The sequence below is a fragment of the Procambarus clarkii genome, chromosome 10 (genome assembly GCF_040958095.1).
Source record: "Procambarus clarkii isolate CNS0578487 chromosome 10, FALCON_Pclarkii_2.0, whole genome shotgun sequence".
Taxonomy (NCBI): Eukaryota; Metazoa; Arthropoda; class Malacostraca; order Decapoda; family Cambaridae; genus Procambarus; species Procambarus clarkii.
Window position 1 is genome coordinate 53245933 of NC_091159.1, and position 25332 is coordinate 53271264.

At 39.1% G+C, this 25332-nt stretch overlaps 2 protein-coding genes across 3 annotated transcripts in view; one reads left to right on the plus strand and one right to left on the minus strand.

Annotated features, from left to right (window-relative positions):
* Positions 1-1433: 1433 nt before the first annotated feature.
* LOC138363093 (inactive selenide, water dikinase-like protein) lies at positions 1434-12993 on the plus strand. 2 transcript variants are annotated; one of them, XM_069322060.1, is made up of 8 exons: positions 1435-1847; positions 4670-4774; positions 6133-6281; positions 6805-6917; positions 7321-7511; positions 7922-8112; positions 11651-11853; positions 12854-12993. In XM_069322060.1, coding segments are annotated over exons 1-8 (1245 nt in total). In that variant the 5' UTR covers positions 1435-1555; the 3' UTR covers positions 12855-12993. The 2 variants fall into 2 exon arrangements, with proteins under 2 accessions (XP_069178160.1, XP_069178161.1); XM_069322059.1 differs by lacking the exon at positions 12854-12993 and having other exon boundaries at positions 1434-1847; positions 11651-12680.
* Positions 12994-19689: 6696 nt separating this feature from the next.
* Positions 19690-25332, minus strand: part of Chc (clathrin heavy chain) — a 39171-nt gene continuing 33528 nt past the window's right edge. Inside the window, exons 20-26 of the mRNA XM_045769662.2 lie at positions 24362-24488; positions 23548-23715; positions 23076-23225; positions 22820-22951; positions 22339-22620; positions 21765-22068; positions 19690-21456 (exon numbers count right to left, since the gene is read on the minus strand). Coding sequence (XP_045625618.1) covers positions 21332-21456; positions 21765-22068; positions 22339-22620; positions 22820-22951; positions 23076-23225; positions 23548-23715; positions 24362-24488 — 1288 coding nt within the window. The 3' untranslated portion in view covers positions 19690-21331. The remainder of the gene's footprint in view (positions 21457-21764; positions 22069-22338; positions 22621-22819; positions 22952-23075; positions 23226-23547; positions 23716-24361; positions 24489-25332) is intronic.

Genomic DNA, 25332 nt, shown 5'->3' on the forward strand with positions numbered 1-25332 from the left:
CATTGTTACCATAATCACCACAATGATCAGAAGTTGATTCAAGCCTAGATAAGTTTATGAATACTAATTTAAATCGCCAGGATTCATTCTCGCGCTGTGTTCTATTTCTTGCCCCTTCAATTTGGGTAATAACACTTACTAGTGAGCAAAGGAGCCCGGCGTGGGCCGTGTGTGGAGGGAGTGTGGCGCCAGCTGTGGTGGTGAAGCCCGTGTGGTAGCCGCAAGTGAGTGCTAGAGCAACAGTGCCTGTCTGCTAGTGCCAGGCAGGGTGACACTTGGGAGGGACCTGCGCCCCACACTCCCCTACGAACAACGCGCTCTTTCACCTCACAACCATAAACATTGCGTCTCGAAGTCTTAATTGATCCTGACTTCTCCTTCGTCTTTCTTTTACATAACATACTTCTTCAAGCACCATTATCAATAAAAATTAATATTTTATTAAAACACACAAGTTTTTTTAAATTTTTGTAGGGTTTAGAGATACTATAAACATTATAATTGAAATTAATAAAAGAATGTTTTTCTTCCAAGGTTGAGACAGTTTGAGATACGTAACTATGACAACGGTAACGCGGGCCAGTATGTTGTGGTGGCGCGAAATTATGAAATGTTTAAGTCTTCTCTCATCCTTAACGCAACATTAGCAGCTTTGGATTACAGTTATTTAAATGTTTCAGATTTGAAGATTCTTTGATGTCTGTAAATTAAATATGTAACAAAATTATGGAGATGTTGAAAATAACTGTTTTAATTGCATAAGATAATGAACATATTGGTATAATAAACATGGATGAGGTAAATGTTCGACAGTCTATTTTTAAAGATTAAACTTGCAAAAAGATGAAAATGATAACAAATATTTTGAGTGCTGAATATCCTTAATCACTCTGTTCGTGTAAAAAATATATATATATAGAGCAGATATGTTTATTTGTTAAATATTACGCAAATTTGACAAACCACATAATCTGTTAAATTATTTGTTTTCTGGAGGCTCTCTGTTATCTAATCTTTCCCTTTGATCTTGTATCAAGTCTCTACAGTCAGTCATGTTTAATATACTAGTAAGGGAATTGTTATCCAACATTATCCATGAAGGAAGCGATTATCATCTTGTATAACTCAAGGTTCGACATCTTATCGCACCACCACTATTGTGTCGCTATACGAGCAATAAAAAGCGAAGTTGTCTAAGTAGAACCAAAGCAGGCAAGGTTGAATACGCAGCCTTGACGGCCAGAGTGATGATTATGCATGACATTGTGTTGTTGTGAGATATATGAGGCAGAGTAAGAGGTCTGGCTTCCCCATCCCTGCAGCGGCGGCTGTCCTCCCCGCTCCCCAGCCCAACACGAGCCGCTCCCCGCCGTGACGTCACACACCCAACCCACCAATCACCGCCCGCCATTGGGGTGCGCATCATCCGGGACCTGGCGGAATCCAGTGGTCGGGGAGTCGCCATTTTGAGGGTGTCGGAGAAACTGCAGGGGTACCGGCTCGTCTCCAGGCGACAGACTCGCTCATCTGCTCAAAGCCCTACAGTGCGACAGTGATGGAAGTGTATATCGAGCCGACACAAGTGCCGCAAGACGCCCTAGCGGCGGCAGCGCAGCTCGAGTTAGGGGCCACGCCGCAAACCCTCACCATTCGACGACCGTTCAATCCTGTAGCCCACGAGTTGGACGCTAACTTCCGACTGACACGATTCGCCGACCTGAAAGGATGAGGGTGCAAGGTCCCCCAGGAGGTGCTGACGCGCCTGCTGGAGGGGCTGCAGGACGATGGGACGGGCCACGAGCACGACCACACAGCACACTTCATGCACATGCCCATCACACACATTGGTGAGTGGCCCTCCACCCCGCCCCCCGCAACACTCCCGCCACACTTCAAATCTCCCGTCTTAAACAAATGTCAAACTGCGATTTACGGCCTCCAACACTTAGGTGTCCTTAATTATCACGTAATTAGCTCTTTATCGCCTTAGAACTTTCATTAGTGGTCCCCCCGGGCCAAGATGACACGCTCCCACACCCCGACACCCCGCCTATATTGACACCTTTCACCTGCAATATCTTAATGTTAGTAGTATTCCTACTCTGTATTTAATATAATTTCATTAAATTAGCATGTGTACCGACAGATGGTGTCAGGATAGGTCACATTGTCGTTGTTAGCGGAAAAGATGTTTCAACGGGGTTGAGCAGGTCTGCCAGCGGGCCCCGCACGTGGGCCACCATGCTCGGGCTCTCCCTCGGGGCCCCCGCACGTGGGCCACCATGCTCAGGCTCTCCCTCGGGGCCCCCGCACGTGGGCCACCATGCTCAGGCTCTCCCTCGGGGCCCCCGCACGTGGGCCACCATGCTCAGGCTCTCCCTCGGGGCCCCCGCACGTGGGCCACCATGCTCAGGCTCTCCCTCGGGGCCCCCGCACGTGGGCCACCATGCTCGGGCTCTCCCTCCGGGGCCCCGCACATGGGCCACCATGCTCAGGCTCTCCCTCGGGGCCCCCGCACGTGGGCCACAGAGCACTGCTCCTTTGGGGCCTACATGTACCACCATGCATGGCCCCTCTCTTGGAGCCCACCTTGCTCTACACTGGCTTTATTTGGTCGCAAGTGCCCACTGGCATTGTCTCCTCTCTGGGGTCACACCAGTGCCCACTGGCATTGGCCTCCCCTCCCCTTTTGGGGTCACACAGGTGCCCACAGGCATTGCCTCCCCCTCTGAGGTCACACTGGTGCCCACTGGCATTGCTACCAAAACCCTTCTGGGGTCAAACAGGTGCCAACAAGCATTGCCTCCTCTCTGTGGTCACACAGGTGCCTACTGGCATTGAAACCCATAACTTGGGTTAAGGGTTCCTCCCACATGGAGAACTAAACTATTCATCTGCAGTACCATGGTGGAATAAGAATTTTTTTTTTTTTTTTTTTTAAATGTGAAACTGGTTGCTTTAACCCCCTGCACTGCGCACCTGTTTTTAGCAAAAACTTCATAGTGCAATTGATAAGGACATAATTTTGTTTTTATAAATGTTCAGGTAAAGTTAATGTCAATGTTTCTAAATTCGACTATTCTCATTTCAAAACAGTGATGAAAACCTTAAAAATCATTAAAATATAGCCTAATTAAAAAAAAAGACAACTCAAAACAGCATTTGTCATACGGCGCAGTGCAGTGGTTAAAGAGTATAGTTGTACTAATGCTATATACTGTGTGTGCGCGCATATTGTATAATATATAATTTTTTTATAAATATATTTTCTACCACAGATGTGGCCACACGTTTACAATGCTAAGCAGCATATATACAGTACATTTTCTTCTGTCCTCCATGGACAGGGTGAGAGATCTGTTAAACATATAGTTCAGGGATATATTGAATAATCAACCACAGAAGGTGATTGTAGTGTTTTTAAAATGCTAATCTAACTTACATACATAAATACAGATTTGTCTGCCCTGCATAAAGTGTTTGATGTTTTTTATAGTCATTAATGTGCATTTACAAAGGTGAAATGCAATTTTGACTAGCATCCATATATCCTGTATACACATGCATACATATACTGTATATACATATTTGTCTCTTACTCTGACAAGGTAAGATTGCTGCTGTAAAAACTAGTGTGTTATTAATTAAGCACTTAACCACCGAAGGTGATTAAGATGCTTTTACAAGCTCAGGTTTACATTACATACATTGTATAATTGATACATTATATGGTCAATCTTGGGTACAAGTCCAATATATCAAATGTTTCAGTATTCTTATAGTATTTACAGAGTTCAGCATACCTCAGCCCAGGAGAGCAAAAGTCAGTCAATATAGGACATTCTACAATATAATGTTCAAGGCAGTGCATGTTTTCATTTTCACAACGTTGACACGTTGTGTATTCGACATTTGGGTTTTGAGAGAGCTGCTAGATACGTCTATATCCCAGGTGTATTCTGGCCACTATAACATCATATTGCCGAGTTCTTGCCCTATTAGTCCCATATGTGAATGTCTCACGATATTTATTGTAATGCTACAACTTTCAGGTCTTTGTGAATTGTTAGGTCAATAAGATTTTCATTGGATATTTAAGTATTCTCTTTGTCACTGCTAATGAAACGCCCCTTATCAATTTCTACTACTGGTTTTCTACAGGCTGTCTTTGCAAGCATATAAACAGTGTCATGCTTTGAGATGCCAATATGTGATGATATCCAAAGAAGTTTACTTTCAAATCTGTTTTCTTTAGCAGCTAAAATATTCATTCGAATATCACTGACTATTTTCTGGATGTTACTACTATGCGTGTTCAGTGTCCAGAGTGCACTCTGCAAGTCACTGTATTATTGTCTTAAAAATTCAGTGGCAAGTTATATTCCAATAAGTTCGGTTTGAGTTGTACTAGCCCAATCATTGACGTGCCTCACTGCTGATTCTATTTGATGTTGGATAGGTCTAGTATGGAAGATTTAATGAAAATAGTCATAATTAATGGAAAGTAATTTTGAGTACTTTATCATGAAATTTTTCCTGCTACTTAGGTTTTTTTTTTTCCTGACTCTCAACCCCATGGAATATAAAAATATATTCTTGTAGATATAGTGCATATGATATAACTGTTGGTCATTCCTGCCTCAACATTATTATTTTTGTGTGTTTCTAGGAATTGGTATGGATGCCAGCGTAACTCCTCTTCGTCACGGTGGTCTCTCCCTTGTGCAAACCACAGATTTCTTCTATCCTTTGGTTGATGATCCTTATATGATGGGCAAGTATATATACTGGTAGTTTGTTTTATACAGTTTAAAATCTTAGTTATTTCCGGATAATAATTTCCGGATAGTTATTTCTTAGTTATACCGGATAAGCCAGATATCCAGATGAACAGAATTCTTAAAAGAGAAGTCCAAAAATTACCATATTCACAATTTTTTGTACCACAAACATCATTTCAAATTTCTACACTTTACAAATAAAAAATGTAATTTAAAAGAGAAACACTAGCTTGCCTTGTTGTAGTTTATCTTCTTGTCTGATACTGTCAATCTTGAAATGTGAAGCTCTTGAAAATTTACATAATCTAACTTCTGGTTATGCGGATTTCTGTCTGAATATGAAGTTTGGCAGAAAATGATCTGACTGCGATTTTGGCTGGGTAATCAAAATGTTCAGTTTAGAGGAATTCGGATAAGGGAGCCCATACAGTGTGTGTGTGTGTGTGTGTGTGTATATATATATATATATATATACCTGTATAATTTTTTTTTTATTGGGGCATGGCAGCAATTCTTCTAGGGTTCCTTTAGTATATTTTTGCTTTTTCTTCCTTGTTAGTTCTTCCTTCTTCGCTTCTGTCCAACTTCGAAATTCTTTGTTTCCTGCTGTTGACTGTGTGTTTACTCGGATCGTCCATGTGTTTCTTTTGATCAAGCTGCCTTCCTCCTACCCCTGCTTCCAGTTTCTCATTGGCTGGGTGTATAGAACTTTCTCTGCATCTCTCGTCAATATTCTGCTACTAAAGGCCCCAAGATGGTTAAAAGCTCTTGTAAAATTATGTAATACACATGGCTACCCTGTACGTATTTTACAATGAATATATATATATATACAGTATATATAATTTATGTATTTATTCATTCCCAAGTAGGCAGCCAGAATCCACATAGAGTAGTCAGGGTTGAATCCCATGTTCTCCCTTTGCATTAAATAGCAAATTTTACCAATTTGAATCTTGCTAAATTAAAAGAAAATTCCTCACTCAAATTCATCTAGCAAATTAAATGTTAGAATGGAAGATGAAGGTAGTATGGGAAGATGGTAATAGTGGATGTGGAAAGAAAAAAAAGTAGGTGCTACCAGGTACTCCTAGTAACAAGTCCAACATTCTGTAAATGTAGTTCAAAGATGAGAACTACGCTCATTGAGTCCCATCTTCCCAGCACTTTGTCGTGTGTGTGTGTAAAATATAATATACAGCATTACTTTCAGTATTACTATAAACTTTCTAGCACTTTTAATTAAAAAATGTAAATGAATAGTTTTATGGAGTAATAAATACTCTCAACCTTTAAGAAGCTTAGTATTTATTGTGTTTTGTTATAATATGATTTATTTGATACTTTTTAGGAAAAATTTCCTGCGCTAATGTGTTAAGTGACCTGTTTGCTATGGGAGTGACAGACTGTGACAATATGCTAATGTTGTTGGGAGTCTCAACCAAGATGACTGAAAAAGAAAGAGATGTTGTTATTCCTCTCATGATGAGAGGCTTTAAGGTAAGACTTTTACATTACATTTACATGTAGCTGACCAATACCAAAACCACATGAAAATGGTATAGGATGATTGAAAGTCTATATCTCTTCCCGTTCTTTTAGATAACATCAGCTGTTGTAAATTCACTAATAACATTGATAAAATAAAATTGAATGATGCTATTTAGATAAGATTCTGAATCTGGAAATTTTCTGGACTGTGTTGATAATAATCTGTAGACTATAAATATATAAAATGATAGGCATTAACCAGACCAGACTTTTTTGTATGATCTCCCACTTAATTGCTCTCTTTGGACTATCTGACAGTCCAATTGGGTCAGATAACCAGGAGACATTGTTTGAACATTTCAGTTTTCTAAAAATGTTGGTTACATGGATCACTATATTGCTTTACTATGCTTTTAAATAAATTTGATATAAATAGGAGTTTCTTTGAGTTTCTCTAGAGTTTATATTGTTACTGCCTCAAGAATTGAGTATTACTCGGTTTATTTAGTTAATGCACACTTTTGTTTACCAGGATGCTGCATTAGAAGCAAACACCTCTGTAACGGGTGGTCAAACTGTGATGAATCCTTGGTGTACTATAGGTGGTGTTGCTACAACCGTCTGTCAACCCAACGAATTTATTGTGTAAGTCTGTACATTGTTACAAGCTTGTTTATTATATCTGGAAGACAATACTGTACTGTATGTGATAATCATGTTATGAACTTACCCGAGCCTTTGTCTTAAACCGTTTATATTTTGAACAAAAATGTTTCTCCCACATTTAGTGTTGTCTTCGTATGATTGCTAATTTGTCAAAGGCCCTCTGAAAATTTTCTGCTATACAATTTATACACGTGCCAAGAACTTTTGAAGATAAGTTTTAATTTAACTTGATACTTGTACCAGTTTAGGGAGTAAGTAATCTCTGGAGAGCATACAGATCTCCATCCCAGGATGTAGAGTGTGTTTGTATTGTTACTATACTTTTTTTTTCTCAATGTGGCCCTTAAAGTATAGGTTTAGTACATTGTTTTTATTCTCTCAGGCCAGATTGTGCTGTAGTCGGCGATGTCCTGGTACTCACCAAACCTCTTGGAACTCAAGTTGCTGTCAATGCACACCAGTGGTTGGACCAGCCAGAGAGATGGAACCGCATCAAGTTGGTTGTGTCAGAAGAGGATGTCCGCAAAGCTTACCAAAGAGCCATGGATTCAATGGCTCGCCTTAATAGAACTGGTACAAGTGTTTTATTTATAAATGCATTGCTTAGAGTATGTTTCAGTAACAGTGAGTTTATATATTTATGGCAGTGTCGCACACAATTTCTGATGAAATATTAAGAATGTACAAGGAATGGGGAAAGGTCATGCAACCAGAAATTAACTTGATTTGTTGTAAAAATATTTCTAGCTCCACCCCAATGCATAATGCCATGATTAAAATTTTTATAATGTTCTAAAATTAATGTATTTTAGATATGTGTTGGTAAATAATAACTACATTGTATATACAATTTTGTTTAACAGCACATTACAAAAATAACCTTTCCAACAGTCTGGCTTACTGCCATTTTCTTACTTCGAATATAGGACATTAAAGTTATTGAAATAGAACACTATTTCTAACCATTACTTTCTCCATTTCAGCTGCTAGGTTAATGCACAAATACAATGCTCATGGTGCTACAGATGTAACAGGATTTGGTCTGCTGGGTCATGCACAAAACTTGGCTAAGAATCAGAAAAATGAAGTCTCGTTTGTTATCCACAATCTCCCAATCATAGCCAAGATGGCTGCTGTTGCTAAAGCATGTGGCAACATGTTTCATCTGTTGCAGGTATTGTGTAAGATATTTTTTTTGATACTTCAGTGACCAATTGATTTACTGGCTCAAGGTCTTAGGATGCATATATTGTCATGCAGTACTTTCATAGTGGTGTGGGAAACAGTCATAGAAAGGATAGTAAACTATGAAAATTAAATCGTCTTCACTTCCACTGACCATTATATTTCCACACTGCAAGATCACAGATCATCACACAACCCATCCTCTTAAAAATAGTCGCTTTTCGCTCATATGCGCGCTGTGGCTAAAAATAAATGTAATTTGAAATGAAATCGGCTCACATAAGTGATGTACTGTCCCATTTTCTGTCCGAGTCCTCCGGCTTACTCGGAAAAGTTAGGAGAGGAAAGTTTCAATTAACGGGTTGCATGACTTTTGAAACTTTAGGAGAATTTCTTGCCCTCCTAACCTACCAGAGGACCCTTAAGTTTTTCCAGTAATATTATTCAATAGTGTGTGTGTGTGTAGTGTGATATATTTATATAATAAAATGTGTGAACCATCGCGATACTCAAAATTATGGTGTGCAAATTAGTGATTCAGTTATGTTCATAAAACAACAGTTTTGCTGTTATTACACTATATACACAGGTTATATACAAGTATCTGCATGTTTTGGTCACCATAACAAAGCACTAAGTTGGTATGGTGAGCCATAAAGCAACGAGGAGTGGCCGCGACACACCAGTCAGCCAGCCACTGGCTGCCACTCCCTTCCTCACCTCGCTCGCCAACATTCTCCTCCCCACCATGCTGTTTTTGCTTTTATTCACTATATACAGACATTATATACAAGTGCCTACATGTTTTGTTCACCATACCTGTACATCTAAGCTGGTATGGTGAGTTCAGGCAATAAGACGTAGCTACACACAGTCAGCTGGTGGCTGAATCCCTCACTGGTTCAAGGCTAGATGCACTAATATTTCTCCTCCCACAATACTGTTTGTGGTGGTATTACACTATATACATACATTATTTATATATAAGTATCTACACATTTTATTCACCATAACTGTACAAATAAGATGGTATGGTGCTCAAAGACCATAGTAGCCACCAGTACACATGACATGTCATGCAGACGACGCACCTCCCTCACCAAAATGGCTTCTCCCTACTTCTATTGTTGTTATTACACTCTATATACACACGTTATATATAAGTATCTACATTTGAGTTCATAGCGAACCACTAAGCTGGTGATAAGTCCAGTCAATAAAAGGTGGCCACACAGTCAGAAGATGATGCCATCTCCCTCCCTAAACATTACTCCTCCAACCATAGAGCACAATGCTAAATATCACCACAATCCTGCTATTATCAGAATCTTCGTAATTTTTATCAGTCAGGGGTCTTCTCTAATACTATCACCACCAAATTATAGCAGGTTCATATATATTGTTACTTTTTAGGCAATGCTGTGTTCACAAGCTGAACAGCAGTGCTGTTAGCTCATGCTGTGTGTGCCAGCCTTGGTTTCTCACTCAGCACCGAGGCTCTCTCATCCGGATATGTTACCCACAATTTTTTTTCAAGATTGCATCTGTTTACTATTGGCCTTGACTGGACTATAGCTGCCCCTATCCCTCATGGGGCATTTAAAATCGTGCACTAGACCCTCAATCGTATATGTGTGTGTTACGCTGTTTAAGGGTTAAGTGATATTTAAAAAAAAAAAAAAAATTTTATTAATCATGTGCATTTCATCTAATTTCAGAACAACTGTTTTATTGCTGCTTTTTATTCGAACATGCATAATATTTTGTTACTATGTCCATTTCCTTGGTTCTGGTTGTTAAAATTATCACCTTCTTTATTAGCACAACTTTTAAATTGTGTTCTTAACACTTTCGTTGCTTAGAGACAGATGATGTCCACAAATAACTCTGCGGATGTTCCTTAGGGGAGCCGAGCGGACAGCACGCGGGACTTGTGATCCTGGGTTCGATCCCAGGCGCCGGCGAGAAACAATGGGTAGAGTTTGTCACCCTATGCCCCTGTTACCTAGCAGTTAAATAGGTACCTGGGTGTTAGTCAGCTGTCACGGGCTGCTTCCTGGGGGTGGAGGACCGGGCCGCGGGGACACTAAAAAAAAAAAAAAAAAAAAAAAAAAAAAAAAAAAAAAAAAAAAAAAAAAAAAACGAAATCATCTCAAGATAGGGACGTAGGTGATGTCCAAAATTTAAATATTTGTTAAAATTTAAGTTTTTATCCGATCTTTATGGGACTGGTTTTAAAATTTGTGCAAACGTTTTCCCATTCTATTGCAAACTGAGGTGAACATTAACGTGAGAAACGTGAAAGAGTAAATATATTTGTGAGCAGGTGTTGCGGATGTGCCAATGGGTGCTCGCTCACGGATAATGCTTGGCTGACTTTCGGCTTTGCTGCAAGTGGGGCGCGCTGGGCTTTTGGACCATATATGCATATATCTCTGTAGGGAATTCTATTGCGTACAAATTGATACCCAAATGGGTCATAGCACGAGAATTGACGTGACAAAAGTGTGTACACATTTTATTGCTCTTGCTCGCTCATGGTCAACACTCGGCCGATTTCTGAGTTTGGCGCGGGTGGCATGCCGGGCTTTTGGATCTTGTATGCATGTACTCCTGTAGGGAATTCTATTGCGAACATTTTGATATCAAAATGAATGACATACAACTAAAATTGAGGTGATAAAACTTGAGAGTATGCACATTTCAGTGTTGCCACGCTCTCGCGGGAAATGCCCGGGCTACTTTGAGGTAGTCTGGGGCGTACACTCCCTGAACGTAAGTGTTAAGGTTGTAGTAGCTAATGTCTTCACTCTTAGTACTTAAGATGTCACTACCTACCAAATCGAGATATGAACACTTTTGCGTTCTGGGCGTGTGTGCCCCATACTACTCCAAGGTGGCCCGGGTGTTTCCCGCAAGAGTGAGGCAACACTGAAATGTGTGTACTCTTTTCACTTCTGTCACCTCAATTCTCATGCTGTCTTTCATTTTGGTATCAAAATGTTCGTAATAGAATTCCCAACAGATATATGCATACAAGGTCCAAAAGCCCAGCGTGCCCCACCCACAGCAAAGTCGAAAGTTGGTCAAGCGTTACCTGTGAGTGAGCACCCATTGGCACACCCGCAACACCTGCTCACAAATGTATTTACTCTTTTTCAAGTTTCTCACTTCAATCTTCACCTCTGTTTGCAGTAGAATGGGAAGACGTTGGCGCACATTTTAAAACCAGTCCCATAAAGATCGGATAAAAACTTTAATTTTAACAAATATTTTAATTTTGGACATAATCTCTGTCCCTAAGGAACGAAAGTGTTAACATTAAAACATAAACAGTGCTCTTAATCCATCATAAACGCACATTCTAGCTACTAAAGTAATCCTGACTCGATCGAGTCACAGCCATTTTATTTCGTTAAAGGAATACTAGCTATGTAAATAAGTTACCCAAGTTGTGTATAAACTGAATGTCAATGGAGGTATTGTCTTTAAATAAATTCTGAACATTTAATTTATTTTCTAATCAGGGGCTGAGTGCTGAAACGTCTGGAGGTCTTTTGATCTGCTTGCCTCGTGAACAGGCTGCTGCATATTGTAAAGACATTGAGAAACAAGAAGGCTACCAAGCATGGATTATTGGTATTGTAGAAAAAGGAAATCGTACTGCTCGCATCATTGACAAGCCACGGGTCATTGAAGTGCCATCAAAAGAGAAAGATGGAGAGCTGTGGTAGGACAGTGTTCATCTCTTGATGTGGCTGAAACAGCAACATTTTCATAAGTTCCACTGGATTGGCAGGATTGTTTGTTTCCACATGAAGCATTCGAGTTGTGCCAAGTATTATGAGGTGTTACACCCCAGGATGGGCATGTTTCATCTCATTTGGTGATACTACTTTAATGATTTTATACATAAAAGTTTATATCTTTCAGATGTTTTTCTAATTTCTGAGGTAGTTGATGTTAAAATTTTGCTTATGTTCATAGCAATTGGAAAAAGAAAGAATATCATATTATATGGTCAATAGTTACATTTCCCTGAAAATAGTAAAGCTCATAACTACAGTACTCATATTTGTTAAAATTAAATTTTACTCACAGTTCAATTTATTATTTTTGCAAGATCTGCAGTGTTATAACCCAGTGTCCCCACTCCCTCCATTTCCGCATACGAAGATGGGTATTTTTGTTCCTGTTGTAGGATCGGTTATTCAATGTTCTTAACAACGACATTCCTTATCTTGCTACAAAGGCTCAAAAATTATGGTTGCTTTATACAAGATGGTCAGCTGCTCGGTGACAATATTACTTTGCTCAAGAAATTAAAATTTATTTAAGATAGTTGAAGGCAGCAATATTATTCAGATGTGTGTCAATTATTTGGAGTGCTGGTAAACTTGATCAAAGTAAGGCAGTGGATGGCTTAAGCAGGAGAACACATTATGAAGGTCACTTATGAAAGTTGTTAAAAACGGTGAGTGACTGGAAGCACTGAAGCTCCTCCTTGCTCCATCCATCACATGTCAACCTTGGGAATAAATAAATACAAAAATTAAACTATGGTTGGTTTCTTTGTTTTTTATATATCAAATATTACCCTATTTAACATGATTAACCACCTCTCACTCTACCCATGTGATATTTTGACAGCAGACTGGAAATCCCTTTACACACACTTCCCCTCTATTTACTACACATTTCTGTGTGTTCCTCAATTCCTTCTATTTCAGATAACCTTGCATTATGCTGCGCTCCACTGCTTCCCGTGCTATACTTCCTACTGCTTGGAACAATTGCATTCCTTGTTGGAATTCAGACTAGCCGTGCTGTTCGCCGTAGACGCCCAGCTTGGAAGAAGTTCGGATTCCAGCAAATGTTAGAATCCTTCATTTTATTTAAGCACTTCTGAACAACTCCCTGACTTAACCATTGAACATCTGTGTGATAATGAAGTCTGTGATGGTTCTGATTTTCTTTTGAGAGATCAGTAACAGCCTGCCTGTGATTGAGATTTTGTGCTCGTGTACATTTATTGTCTGACGTCGTCTCCATTACATTATTCATATTTTATGTTTTGCTGAACACATTTTGAATGTAATGAAATTTTCAAAGTACTGTGTAGTTTTTGTTCGCAGCTAGTTTCCCTGTAATTTAGTAGTCTGACACACCTTTGTCCAGGATTAATGCAAAACTTGGATATCAGTTGGTTTTTCCTTTTATTGGTGTCAATTTTACAAACTCTTTGTTTACCTGCATGCTTTCATCTGGGCTGCTGGAATGTTGATCCTTGGAACCATCACAAGGTAAGGTTCTAATAATTCACTGACCCTTTCAGCAACTACTCTTTAGACTTATATTTGCAAAAGATATCCGTTTCTCTGGGTAAGTGCTACCCGATGTACTTTATTAATTTTTCTGGTATTATGATTGAAGTATATGGCACTGATAACTGCCTTTCATAATTATAATGCAACAACTACATATGACTGGTATTAGTTACATTGCCCGAAGAAAAAAGCCCACTGCAGGACCTAATGGCATCCCGTTTTGAAAATACATGTGCAGTACTTTTAACTTAATGGTGTTAGTTGGATGTGGTGAGTGCATCTTTGGCTGCATATAGAAAGGTGGCAGGCTTCATACTGCTTATGGGTCACATGATTAAACTGTTTTAACATGTAGCCCATATGGTTAAACAGCATTTGCAACCAAATATAGGGCACGGGTAGTTGCTGAATATTAACTTTTTTTTTTTTTTTTTTGTTAACCATGTCTTTCATGTGGTTTTTGGAGCAATACTCGTTACTTCCAACTTGGTTTCCATTTGTCACACTACATTGACACTGTTTTATGGGTAAATCGTTCATGGTCATCAATTTTGATCAAATGAAAGTGTACTACTATTACCTAGAATTATAATACATTGGCCCCATTATTTTTTTTTTTTTTTTTTTTAACCAAGGCAATTATTCCTTTAAAGATTTGTCATCAGTTTGCATTATAATCATTTTCTTGCCTCTTATTGCCAATGTGAAGATGTTTACCCAGGGCAGTTTTAAGCATGTCCCTCCTTATCCTTGTCCATAATGGTTTAATCTCTGCTGCTGGTTTAGATAGATTGTATCTTAAATTGACAATCTCACTACAGTATTTGATGTATAAATTTGTATTCTTCAGCTCTGGCTGCAGTTTGTGTTCAAAAAGTATTTTGTCTTGGGCTACAAAACACAGCTTTAAGTTGCCTACTCTGAAAACTTGTTTTATGACAGTGTACTAGGAAATGCTCTTAACCCGTGCAAAATGCCATTGTGGGTACCATTCCCATAAATGTTACATTTATTTTGCTCTAATTTTTTTAATTTTTGGTGCCATAATTTGATAGAATGAGAGAGGGGGATTTATAGCTTATATATTGTGACCATCTTCTTGCCACCAAAACAATTGGTTGGAAAACATCTCCGGCTTAATAACATATTTACTTAGATTTCACGTGGCTGGTTCTTGATGATCTTCATGAGTGACGATTTCCCCGTCCTTATCACCTTTTTCTCTTTTCATCTTCCCCTCTCTTTCCCTAAGTGGCAGTTTGCTAAGGCTGACTGGAACCTTTTCGCCCTACATGCTACTCTCCCCGACCTCTCCCTTGAGCCCTCCTTTTTCATGACACCATATTTGGCGCTGCCCTCCACTCTATTGCTCGCTCTACCTCCCAGAGCATGTGGAAATGCATTCCCTGGTGAAATGCAGACTGGGCTCGGGCTGTCCGCTGTAAGCAGGCATCCAAAAAGTAACACTGACGCCGGCAGATGGCTGCCGCTTTCATTTCATTTCGGAAGGCGAGTGCAGTGGCCTTTAGGACCATCCTTACAACTAAACGTGAGAGTTGGAAATCTCGTCTCCACGATTGCGTCCAATACTCCTTTGGCCCAGATCTGGAAGAAAATCTGTAAGATAGCGGGTAAATTTGTTCCAGGTGTCTCCCCAATCCCTCACCTCTGTGGTACTATTGTGGGGGATCCAGTGGCAGTTGCCACTAAACTAAGTTCCGACTTTTCGACTGTTTCCTCCCGTTCTCGTCTCCCTCTTTCCTTAATCATAAGCCCATTCTTGAATCCTCTCCCCCTAGACTTTTGCACCCATCTCCAGTTTCCCTATAACGATCCCTTCTCTCTCCCTCTCTCTCTCTCCCAAACTTCAGTCTGCCCTGGCCCTCTGAGGTTCTACAGCAGTGGGCTTGGATGGCATTCATTGAGATGCTTCATCTCCCGCATGTGCATTTTGGTATTTACCGAATCTGTATAACCAAATCTGGGAGTCATCGCCAATTCCTGAAAACTGGTTCCAGGTGGTGGTTCTTCATATTCAGAAACCAGGGTCTCTAGGGACATGCCCTAAGGACTTCTGCCCCATTGCCCTTACAGGTTGCATTTGCAAACTCTTTGAGCTTATGGTCAATGTCTGTCTGGTGGGGTACTTGGAACACAACCACCACCACATCCATTTCTCAATTTGGCTTTCACAAATGCCGCAGCACAACTGATATCTTTGTGAACTTGGTCTATGTTCGTACTGCTTTTGCTGCAAAGGCCTCCGTTGTTACTGTCCTTTTTTGACCTGGAAAAGGCATACGACACCACCTGGAGATACTACATTCTGTCCCAACTCGTTCTTTTGGCCTTCGTGGTAATCTCCCTCTCTTCCTACAAAGTTTCCTCTCTAGTTGTTTCTTTTAGAGTGAGGCTTGGTCCTGCTCTCTCTGCCTCTTTTTGGCAATACAAAGGTGTACCCCAAAGTAGTGTTCTGAGCACTACCTTTTCCTTGTTGCCCTCAATGGTCTTCTTTCCTCCCATCCCTCTGGCATCTTCTCAGCACACTACACTACACACACACAAATCACAGTAGTGTGATGCATCAAATTAACAAATCCATAAAGGCCGTGACGAGGATTTGAACATATGTCCGAGAGCATCCCAGACAGTGCCTTAATCGACTGAGCTACGACATGGTCAAAAAGAGTTGAAACCAGAAATTCTACTGAACTTACTTGGATCCTGCAACCTCTGAGACAGACCAGGGTTTTACACAACTCCCCCATGCACTCGAGCTATGTCAATAGGCTGTTCTACCTCTTCGCCCTTGCTTCATTACACGAAGTCAACGTAGGTTCGAATCCTCGTCACGGCCCTTGAGGATTCTCAGCACTGTCGATCTTACCCTTTACTATCAGGGTGATGACTGGCCTTTCCTTCAACGACGGCTTTAACTTGCGATTGATGCTGTGTTGTCCTGGGCTACCAATCATGGCTTAAAGTTCTCTGCAACTAAAAATTGTGCCATGACTTACTCGGAAGCAGGTCATTCCTTTGCCCCTTTTTGTCACTTTATGGTCATCTTGTGTACAAAGATTCTGCTAAGCTTTTGGGGTTAATCTTTGACACTCGTTTTTCTTGGTCACCCCATATTGCTTACCTCAGAGTTGAATGCTCTAAGGTCCTTGACCTACTTCGAGGCCTTGTTACATACAGTACGTCTTGGTGAGTGGATAGGTGCATGCTCCTCTTTACATTCCTCTTGTACTGTCTAAGCTTTACTATGCTTGCCACACTTGCTTGTCTGTTTCTCTTACTCTTTGCCGTCTGGATGCTCTGCACCATACTGGGTTGCGCCTCAGCTCTGGTGCCTTTCGTTCGACTCCTACCCTAAGCCTGTATGTTGAAACTGGCATCCTGTCTATAGGATCGCCATGATTGCTGCTGTCTTTGCTACCTTGCATGGTCCTTACAACACTTTCACTCTAGCTTATATCGTACTTTGACCTTTACCCTCTTGTGGTTCCTGTAGAGTTCTCGCCTACAAGATTCTCTTTAGATTCGTGTTTCAAATATTTCTCGTGTCGTTCCATCCGTGTCCCCATGATGAGTCTCCCTTCCTACATTTTGTACAACTTTGACCCGCGTGTCTAAAGCCTTTACCCCTCCTACAGTTCTGAAATGCCTCTTCCTCAAACACTTTTCTTCACATTCCCACTCCATTTCTGTCTTCACCGATGGGTCCAAGTCTGCAGACGGGGTAGGCTACTGTTGTTTTTCCTGACCACACCTGTGTGTGTTGCCTGCCTCCAGAGACTAGCATGTTCACAGCAGAACTTATTAATACTATTTTGTATGCTCTTTGTCATCTGCTTTCTTGGTGTCAGCCCTCCTTTGTTGTTGACTCAGTGCCCTCATGGCTCTGGAGTCCTTTACTCCAGTCCATCCTGTAGTAATCAAAAGTCAACATTGGCTGTGTCTTATCTCCAGTAGATTTAAGAGAGTGGCATTTTGCTGTGTTCTCAGCCATATTGGTGTTCTTAAATGAACATGCATACGCTGCTGCTAAGGAGGCTATACGCACTTGTCCCATCTCCCGTAAAAGTATCCCCTATTCCGACTTCTACCCAGTTAGCTGTTCCTTGACCCTTGCCCGTTAGCAGGGTCATTGGTCTGTTACTGGTAACAAACTGCGTGCTCTTATCACTGTAACTGGCGGGGAGGAAACAGCTCTGGCGAGGTTATGTATTGGTCATACTCGTTTAACTAACGGACACTTAATGGAGCGCCGCCCTGCTCCTTATTGTCCAAACTGCATTGTCCCTCTTATAGTCATGCATATCCCTGTTGAATGTCCGGACTTCCAGAATGTGTCTTGCTTCCCAACCGATCCTCGATAGCATTCTTGGTGAATCTGAGACCTTCGATATCGTTCGCCTTATGTGCTTTTGTTTTCTTATTGGCATACCTAGTGATACTTGGTGCCCTACGAATATCCCGTACATTTGATGGTGCTACATAGGCTTCCTGGCTTGGTGCCTTTTGTTGATAATTACTTTTAATTTTTTCAGTTAAATCTTTGACTCGCTAGGCGTCTTGCACTCTTTGTTTATAATAAAATATTAATTCCACAACTTCCCAGCCAAATAGTGCTCTTAGTTTTAGATTTAATGTTCTCTGATAGACCTATAATCCTTGCAATTACCTATGATTGGGTTTGCCAAAATGGGATTACATTGTATGAATACAGTATTTCTTAATGTCTTCCAAAAGCACACATTAAATATGTAGTTTTAGACTAATGTAAACAGTATCTTTCATTACTTTTGGAGATTGTTTTATACAATAAATTTGCTGTCTTCAAAAAATATTCAAGGGGACCTTAGTCATTTATTATCATTAAAAAGTACAGATTATAACTTCATTTTTATGCTTTGCATACAAGACACCAGTCGACTCAAGAGTACAATTTCTTGTCATGAAAATTAACAATAGCAACCTGCTAATTCTATATGAAAATATTAAATGAATCTTTAGGACGTATACAGTATATAGAATTACATAATTGAAATAGATATTATTGAGGCTTTGTGTTGATAAAATTCATTCATAAGACCATTTTTAACAATTTTCCCCAAATATGCATCAATTGATACTAAATAATTCTAAAAATTTAATATCGCAAAGAAAAAAAAGAAAAATTAAAGCATGCAAAATGAGAAACTAATGAGGATTAGTTTGCATGTATGTAATTTAAGTTTGGTTTTCCTCTTTATTCATGATTACTGTCAACATATGTTGCTTTTCCCCACGAAAATAGTAATACTAGAAGGGGTTAGGCAACTACTTTTCCAATGATTTTGTATTTTGAAACAAACTGGCATCTGTCCAGTATTGCCAATATTTTAATAAATTACTTAAGTTTGCAGGTCTCTTAAAGTTAAACTAAAAAACCTAGGCCTTTTTGCTGTTTAGAGCAAAAATTAAATTTAATAGAATTAACAGCCTTCGATATTGGTAATCCTGTTTGATGGCACCCATTAGTTGGTAGGCAATTGTCAATATGCACCATTATAAACAAGTTAGAATTATTAAAATTCAGCCTAAATAGATGTACCTATACTTTGACATAATTCAAACAAATTGCAAATACTATTTAGTCAGCTGGGGTCAGTGCTCCATTGGAGTTAACATTCAAACTGATGCCATTCTAAAAAAAAATTAGTGCCTTGACTAGCGGAGGTTGTAAGCAACGAAATTAATGTTCAAATTCAGGAGCCATTTGAGAATAGCTTGAATGTTAATAAACTTATTTAGTTCTTATTCATAGCCAGTTTCCTTTTACACCAAAGCTCCAATTCTCAGGAAAGTAATCCAGTGCAATGAATCTACAAAGCAACCAGTTACTGGGTGACATTACTAAAGTAAAGAAATGGAAAAACTATTTATAGGGGATGTAAAATATTAAATAGTTCATTTAATTGTTTACACTTCTGAAGAAGCTGGGTAAAATGATTATGAAATAGGATCATCTGGCAACACAGATGTGGAGTACATGTAATGTTTCAAGTATAGGCCAGATAAATGTGGAGTAACTGGTCGGATATAAAAAGGAACTGCCTCACTTAGTGGAGACTATATTTATTGGTCTATTCTTAGACATGACCCTTGTATGGTCACTTATTTTGCAATTTTGAGGTCCAGGCCTAACACCACAAACATGGTAACTGACACTTGAAGGGTAAATCAGATCATAATTCATGTGGGAGGTGTTTATTTAAACTTGACATGTGGCCACAGTACATATGCTCTAAGTTTCAGGCAACCACTGTATGTTAGGAGTTAACATCTCCTGGAAGCCTAGCTGGAGTGGATTGGCTTCTTCACCACAGAAATGTACATGCAAAACAATATTCCCTATTATTAATAAATATTTTAAAACTCTCAATAGGCTCTAACTTAAAAAATACAAATACAATTCTCAATAATTAATTATCAAGATACTAAATGTAATTGAAGCCTTTAATTTAAGTCCACAGATGCTTCCTCTTGTTAGAAAAAAGAATGATAAAATTCATATTCTAGAAAAATAATAAAGAGTGGAGGTGATAGGTAAGAATGCACAGTTCATTCTCAAATAGGCGGTGATCTTTTAAATTTATACTTGGATACTGTTACCATCTCACTTCCCATACATCACCACTGTAATGTTGGTCATCACTACATTTGCTATTAAAGCTGTGATCAACAAATGACCAAATATTTTAAAACCAAGAAATGCCTCTTTAACAAATGTATCTGATAACCCCCAAAACAGTGATAAAGGTAGAACCAAGGCCTTCAATCTCAATGAGGTAGACTATTCCAAGGGTGAGCTGCTCTAGCCATACCACTTGGAAGTAACCTAAATTACTAATGAACAATCAACCACTGAACACAGACCATTGGCCTTTGGAAAGTAATACCTCATTGATAAAGAATAGTCTTTTTAAAGCCTTCCATTTGCTATTTGAAGGCACACAATGGACAAAAGCTTCAGTTATTTCACCATCAATCTCCATACAGACCGGGAGGATAAGGCATTGCACCTTGCTAATCAGATAAGTTTTAGGAATGATTTGATGTAGACAGGTGAATGCCCAATCTTTAGGCCATAAACATCACATCTATTAAGGTTGTTTACAGAATACCTTGTCTTCACCAGGAATATTATGTCTATAATCAGCCTTATAAATTTAATCTATATATACATACTCTACTCACAATGCTCATAGAGTTAACTGTAACACTCTACTGAGACACCAATCATAAATCATCATAAGAGGAACAGGCAAAACAATGCTACATCACATTCAGCACAAGTCATCATGGGATAAACTATATACAATGGGGAACAGTAGTTATATTTTTTACACCACAGCATTCAAAGGAATCCAATTAACAAAAATAATAAAAACAGTATGTGAGGCAGCATGTCTTGCCTCACACCTCCACAAATTTCTTACAAACCCCACTGGAGGACAGCTATTGAAAAACAGGACGACAATCTGCGGAACAGCCGAGCGAATGACCTGAATGCCTCTACAACACACTCATTCATCCTCAAGCTAACCACACTACTCAACAATAAGCTTTAGTTTGCTCTCACCTGCCACCACAAATTCTCCCTCATTTATACTTTAACTTGCAGCATTCTAGAGGCAGAATTTGGACAATTATATCCCTGGAGATAAGTCAACGTGGTATATTTTACAACTGGCAAACTCTTGGAATATTTTGGGAGGCTCTGTTATTAGTTACAAGCTGAAGCCCTGGTGAATCAGTGTCTACTGTTAATAACAAACCAACCTGAACAGTTTTCACACAGGTCTTAACTTTTGGAGACTCTTGAATTAATATTTACATGCTGTAACCTTGGTAGGATGGCATGCCAGCACCGTAGTTAATGTTGTTAGCGTAACCAGCGTTGGAGTAGCCTGGTCCCATCATGCCCGGGCCAGCTGTGATCATAAGCTGAGGCTCACCTGCAAGGGACACACCTTTGGAGCTTTTGCCAGACACTTGTGCAATTACAAAAAAAAAAAAAAAAAAAAAAAAAAAAAGTGAAACTAAACAAAATATATCAAATAATTTCCATGCCTCCACAAAGTGCAAAATTATGAGAATCAATGTGGAATAAGAATTTACTCAAGAAACATTAACAGTGTATACAAGAGGAAGTGAGGAAGACAGGAAGTGTTGCAAGATTCATGTAACACAAATCAAGTAGCTGATGTGTGATTCAGGCACAAAATAAAATATAATTAAAGCAATTGGTGCAGGAGCTACTCACCAATCATATTCATCATAGGCTTGCTCTCATTAGTTTCATTTTCTTCAGACCTGTGCTTCTCAATGTCTTCAAGTTTGTTAACCTTTGTGACATACTCTCGCATTACATTAATCAAATAAGGCATGGCAAAGTCCATGATATTATGCCTCCATGCCAATTCTAATATTACATCAGGATGGAGAAGATCATAACAATGGAACAGGCAAGCAGCAAAGCAATCAAAGTTGCCGTTCTCAAGGAACCACTGAAGGAGCTCTTCTGCAGTGTCAGAGTTCTTACTTTCAGCAGCATACTCCATGGCATCCTAGGTGTGGGATATATGTACATATTGTGTCAAGTCAAAATTGCATAAAATCTAAGATAAATATAACTATTATATTAATAAATATAACTTATATTTAATAAATATAACATTTAATAAATATTAACGATACATATTAACCTCGTGTATAAATTTATACACAAGGTTAATAAATAATAATAAACTAACTACAGTATTCCCAACTTTATTTAGACAAGTGGTTTAAGCTCATGTGACTTAAAAAAAGAACTTAGAAAATTTATACAGCAATACCTTAAAGAGTTTATCCTTTTTGCACAGCTCCACAGACTGTTTCCACCTGTTGTTGCCTTTGTACAAGTATGCAGCAATCCGACGGAACTCTATCAAATCGTGCTTCTCCAGAGACTGAGCCAGAGCAATGTTGTCAAAGTGGTCAAAAGCATCAATGGAAGTCCTTAAGCCTGTGTAATCTTCTTCTTCAATGAGTAAAGAGTTGAGAGCCTCATTGATAGCTTTGTTATTTAGTGACTGCACTGATCTTAAGTAACCTTTGACCAATTTTAAATGGTTTGCCTGAAAGAAAGCAATTGATAACGAGTGTTAAAATTTAACCAATATTATTAGCCTATACATTTTGGTCATGGACTTTATATAGTTTTTGTTTTTTACCAGAAACACTAGGGTAATCTTCAAACAATATCCAATTTCCAATCAATGCTGGAAAATTTAAATACTTTGACCACATGGTTAAAACAATGAGGACTACAAATACCTTTGTGAAGTAATTGACTGCTCTCGTATGGTCCATCCTAGGTGAGAGAACTAGCAGCAGGTCATTTAGAAGCATTGGTTTGTAATCCAGGTAAAACTGAATAGCTTTATAATACAACTCGATGTTTGCAACCTGAAAAGACCAAAATATTAGCAGGTTATCCGCAAAATATTAGCAGGTTATCCAAACAAATTTCAAATGGAGAAATTATGCATCAAATGTTGTCCAAAGTAGAGTAAGCCTTCTGGGTGCTTACTTTTGTGATAACGTCTTTGAAGTGAGACTCTCGCCAGGCTTCTGTAGGGTGTGCCATCATGGTGAGAACAGCATTATCATACTCTTCATACTTGTCATACAGGAATACAAGCTCAGCCCATAGATGTGCTTGTTCTGCTGCACGTAACACCTGCAATAATGTTTCTTTAGTAACTAGCAGACATCTTTTACACATCAAACTTTAATATTGTACTATTAAGCTTCCCCATAGCCATTTACTCAAAATCCAGATAATATTTATGTATATTTGCAAATGTGTAACCATTTTAAGTATATGAGAGAACTACTCTAACCAACAAGTATCAGGTCTTGTATAAACTTAAAAGTTTTCAAATATAAAGTCAATATATAACAAATGTTAATTAAATTTGTGTACACAATTTATAACTAGTGATATGAAAGAATTGTACATTTTAGAATAAGCTGGGAAGAACAACATTTTGGGGTCTTACCTTTGGAATGTTGACCCTAGACCAGAAGAGCTCAAGATGTTCTCGCATCTTCTCAGGCTTGTACTTTGAGTAAAGAATGGCAAGTTCTGTGAACATACCCATGTGTGCACGTTCTAGTCCCAAAGCTGCCTCCAGCAAGTTGATTAACTCGTCAAAATACCCTCGATCCTGTGGAGACAAATTTAATGCCCACATTTAGTGCCAAAACAACCATCACTACAATTAACACACAGTTCAGAAAACATTTATGCACGGCTTGTGTTGACATTAAAAGGTAAATCTGAATTAATAATTGCAATACAATCAAATGGGAATTAAAACTAAAGTGTTTTATCATGAGAGAATGCTTGATGTGTTAAGCTTACGAGACAAAGCTTAAAGTAGTTAGAATGGAGAAAGGAATGGAGTAAAGATTGTAAGAGCAAGAGTATAACAATTACATATGGTTAGTGAGATAAAACAATGATTGAATATAAATAATTTAATACAAGTAGTACAGAAGATGACTAGCAACTTTTTTCTCAAGATGACAAATGACTAGATATGCTACCAGTATACCTATAGTCATATGATGTGATGGGATACTTCTATGGCTGTTTTGGTGTAACGTAATGATGCTAGGTACTGTGTCCGTTGCTGTTTAGTGTAGAAGACATGATCAATTACTGTACTCAAATCTTTCCTATTCTTTCCATAAGCCAATTGTTTACTTATGTTTCTCTTGGAAACACTAATAAAATAATGACAATCTAAGGCTTTATAAATTTGAGTAAATTCATATAAACTAACAGTATAAAAGCAAATTACTTCTTACCTGGTAATAGTTGATGAGATCTTCCAGTTCATCTGCATGAACAACAATATGAAGGCCACAATTCTGAGCCAAACGAAACTGTTCATTGTCCACACATGCGAAGCATACTTCTTTCCACGTTCTTGTGCTATTAATATAGGAAACAATAGGAAACAATCATTAAATAAGCAAAATATTAAACATACTTGTTTAAATCACATTTTGTAATAATTACAGCAAAAAGACAAATTAGCTTCCCCTAGACTCTGCAAAAAAAATAATTTAGATACAGTATAATTATGACACTGTTACCTCTGAACTCCATTTTTGAAATGGGGTGTCCGGATGCAGACTTGTAGACTTATGCCAGAAATAAAGAAGTTAAGCTATGAAGAAAAGGTGTACTGATGTATTGGTACCAGCCCATTTTTGCAGGCCTTCTACATTCAATAACCTTGTAATATTACCAAGGTACTGTAATTGCAGTGAATCCTTTTCTTTGAATTTACTAATTCCCAGGATATTTCGCTCGCTCTCTCTCGCGCTCGCTCGCTCTGTCTCTCTCTCTCTCTCGCTCGCTCTGTCTCTCTCTCTCTCTCGCTCGCTCTGTCTCTCTCTCTCTCTCGCTCGCTCTGTCTCTCTCTCTCTCTCGCTCGCTCTGTCTCTCTCTCTCTCTCGCTCGCTCTGTCTCTCTCTCTCTCTCGCTCGCTCTGTCTCTCTCTCTCTCTCGCTCGCTCTGTCTCGCTCGCTCTGTCTCTCTCTCTCTCTCGCTCGCTCTGTCTCTCTCTCTCTCGCTCGCTCTGTCTCTCTCTCGCTCGCTCTGTCTCTCTCTCTCTCTCTCGCTCGCTCTGTCTCTCTCTCTCTCTCTCGCTCGCTCTGTCTCTCTCTCTCTCTCTCGCTCGCTCTGTCTCTCTCTCTCTCGCTCGCTCTGTCTCTCTCTCTCTCGCTCGCTCTGTCTCTCTCTCTCTCGCTCGCTCTGTCTCTCTCTCTCT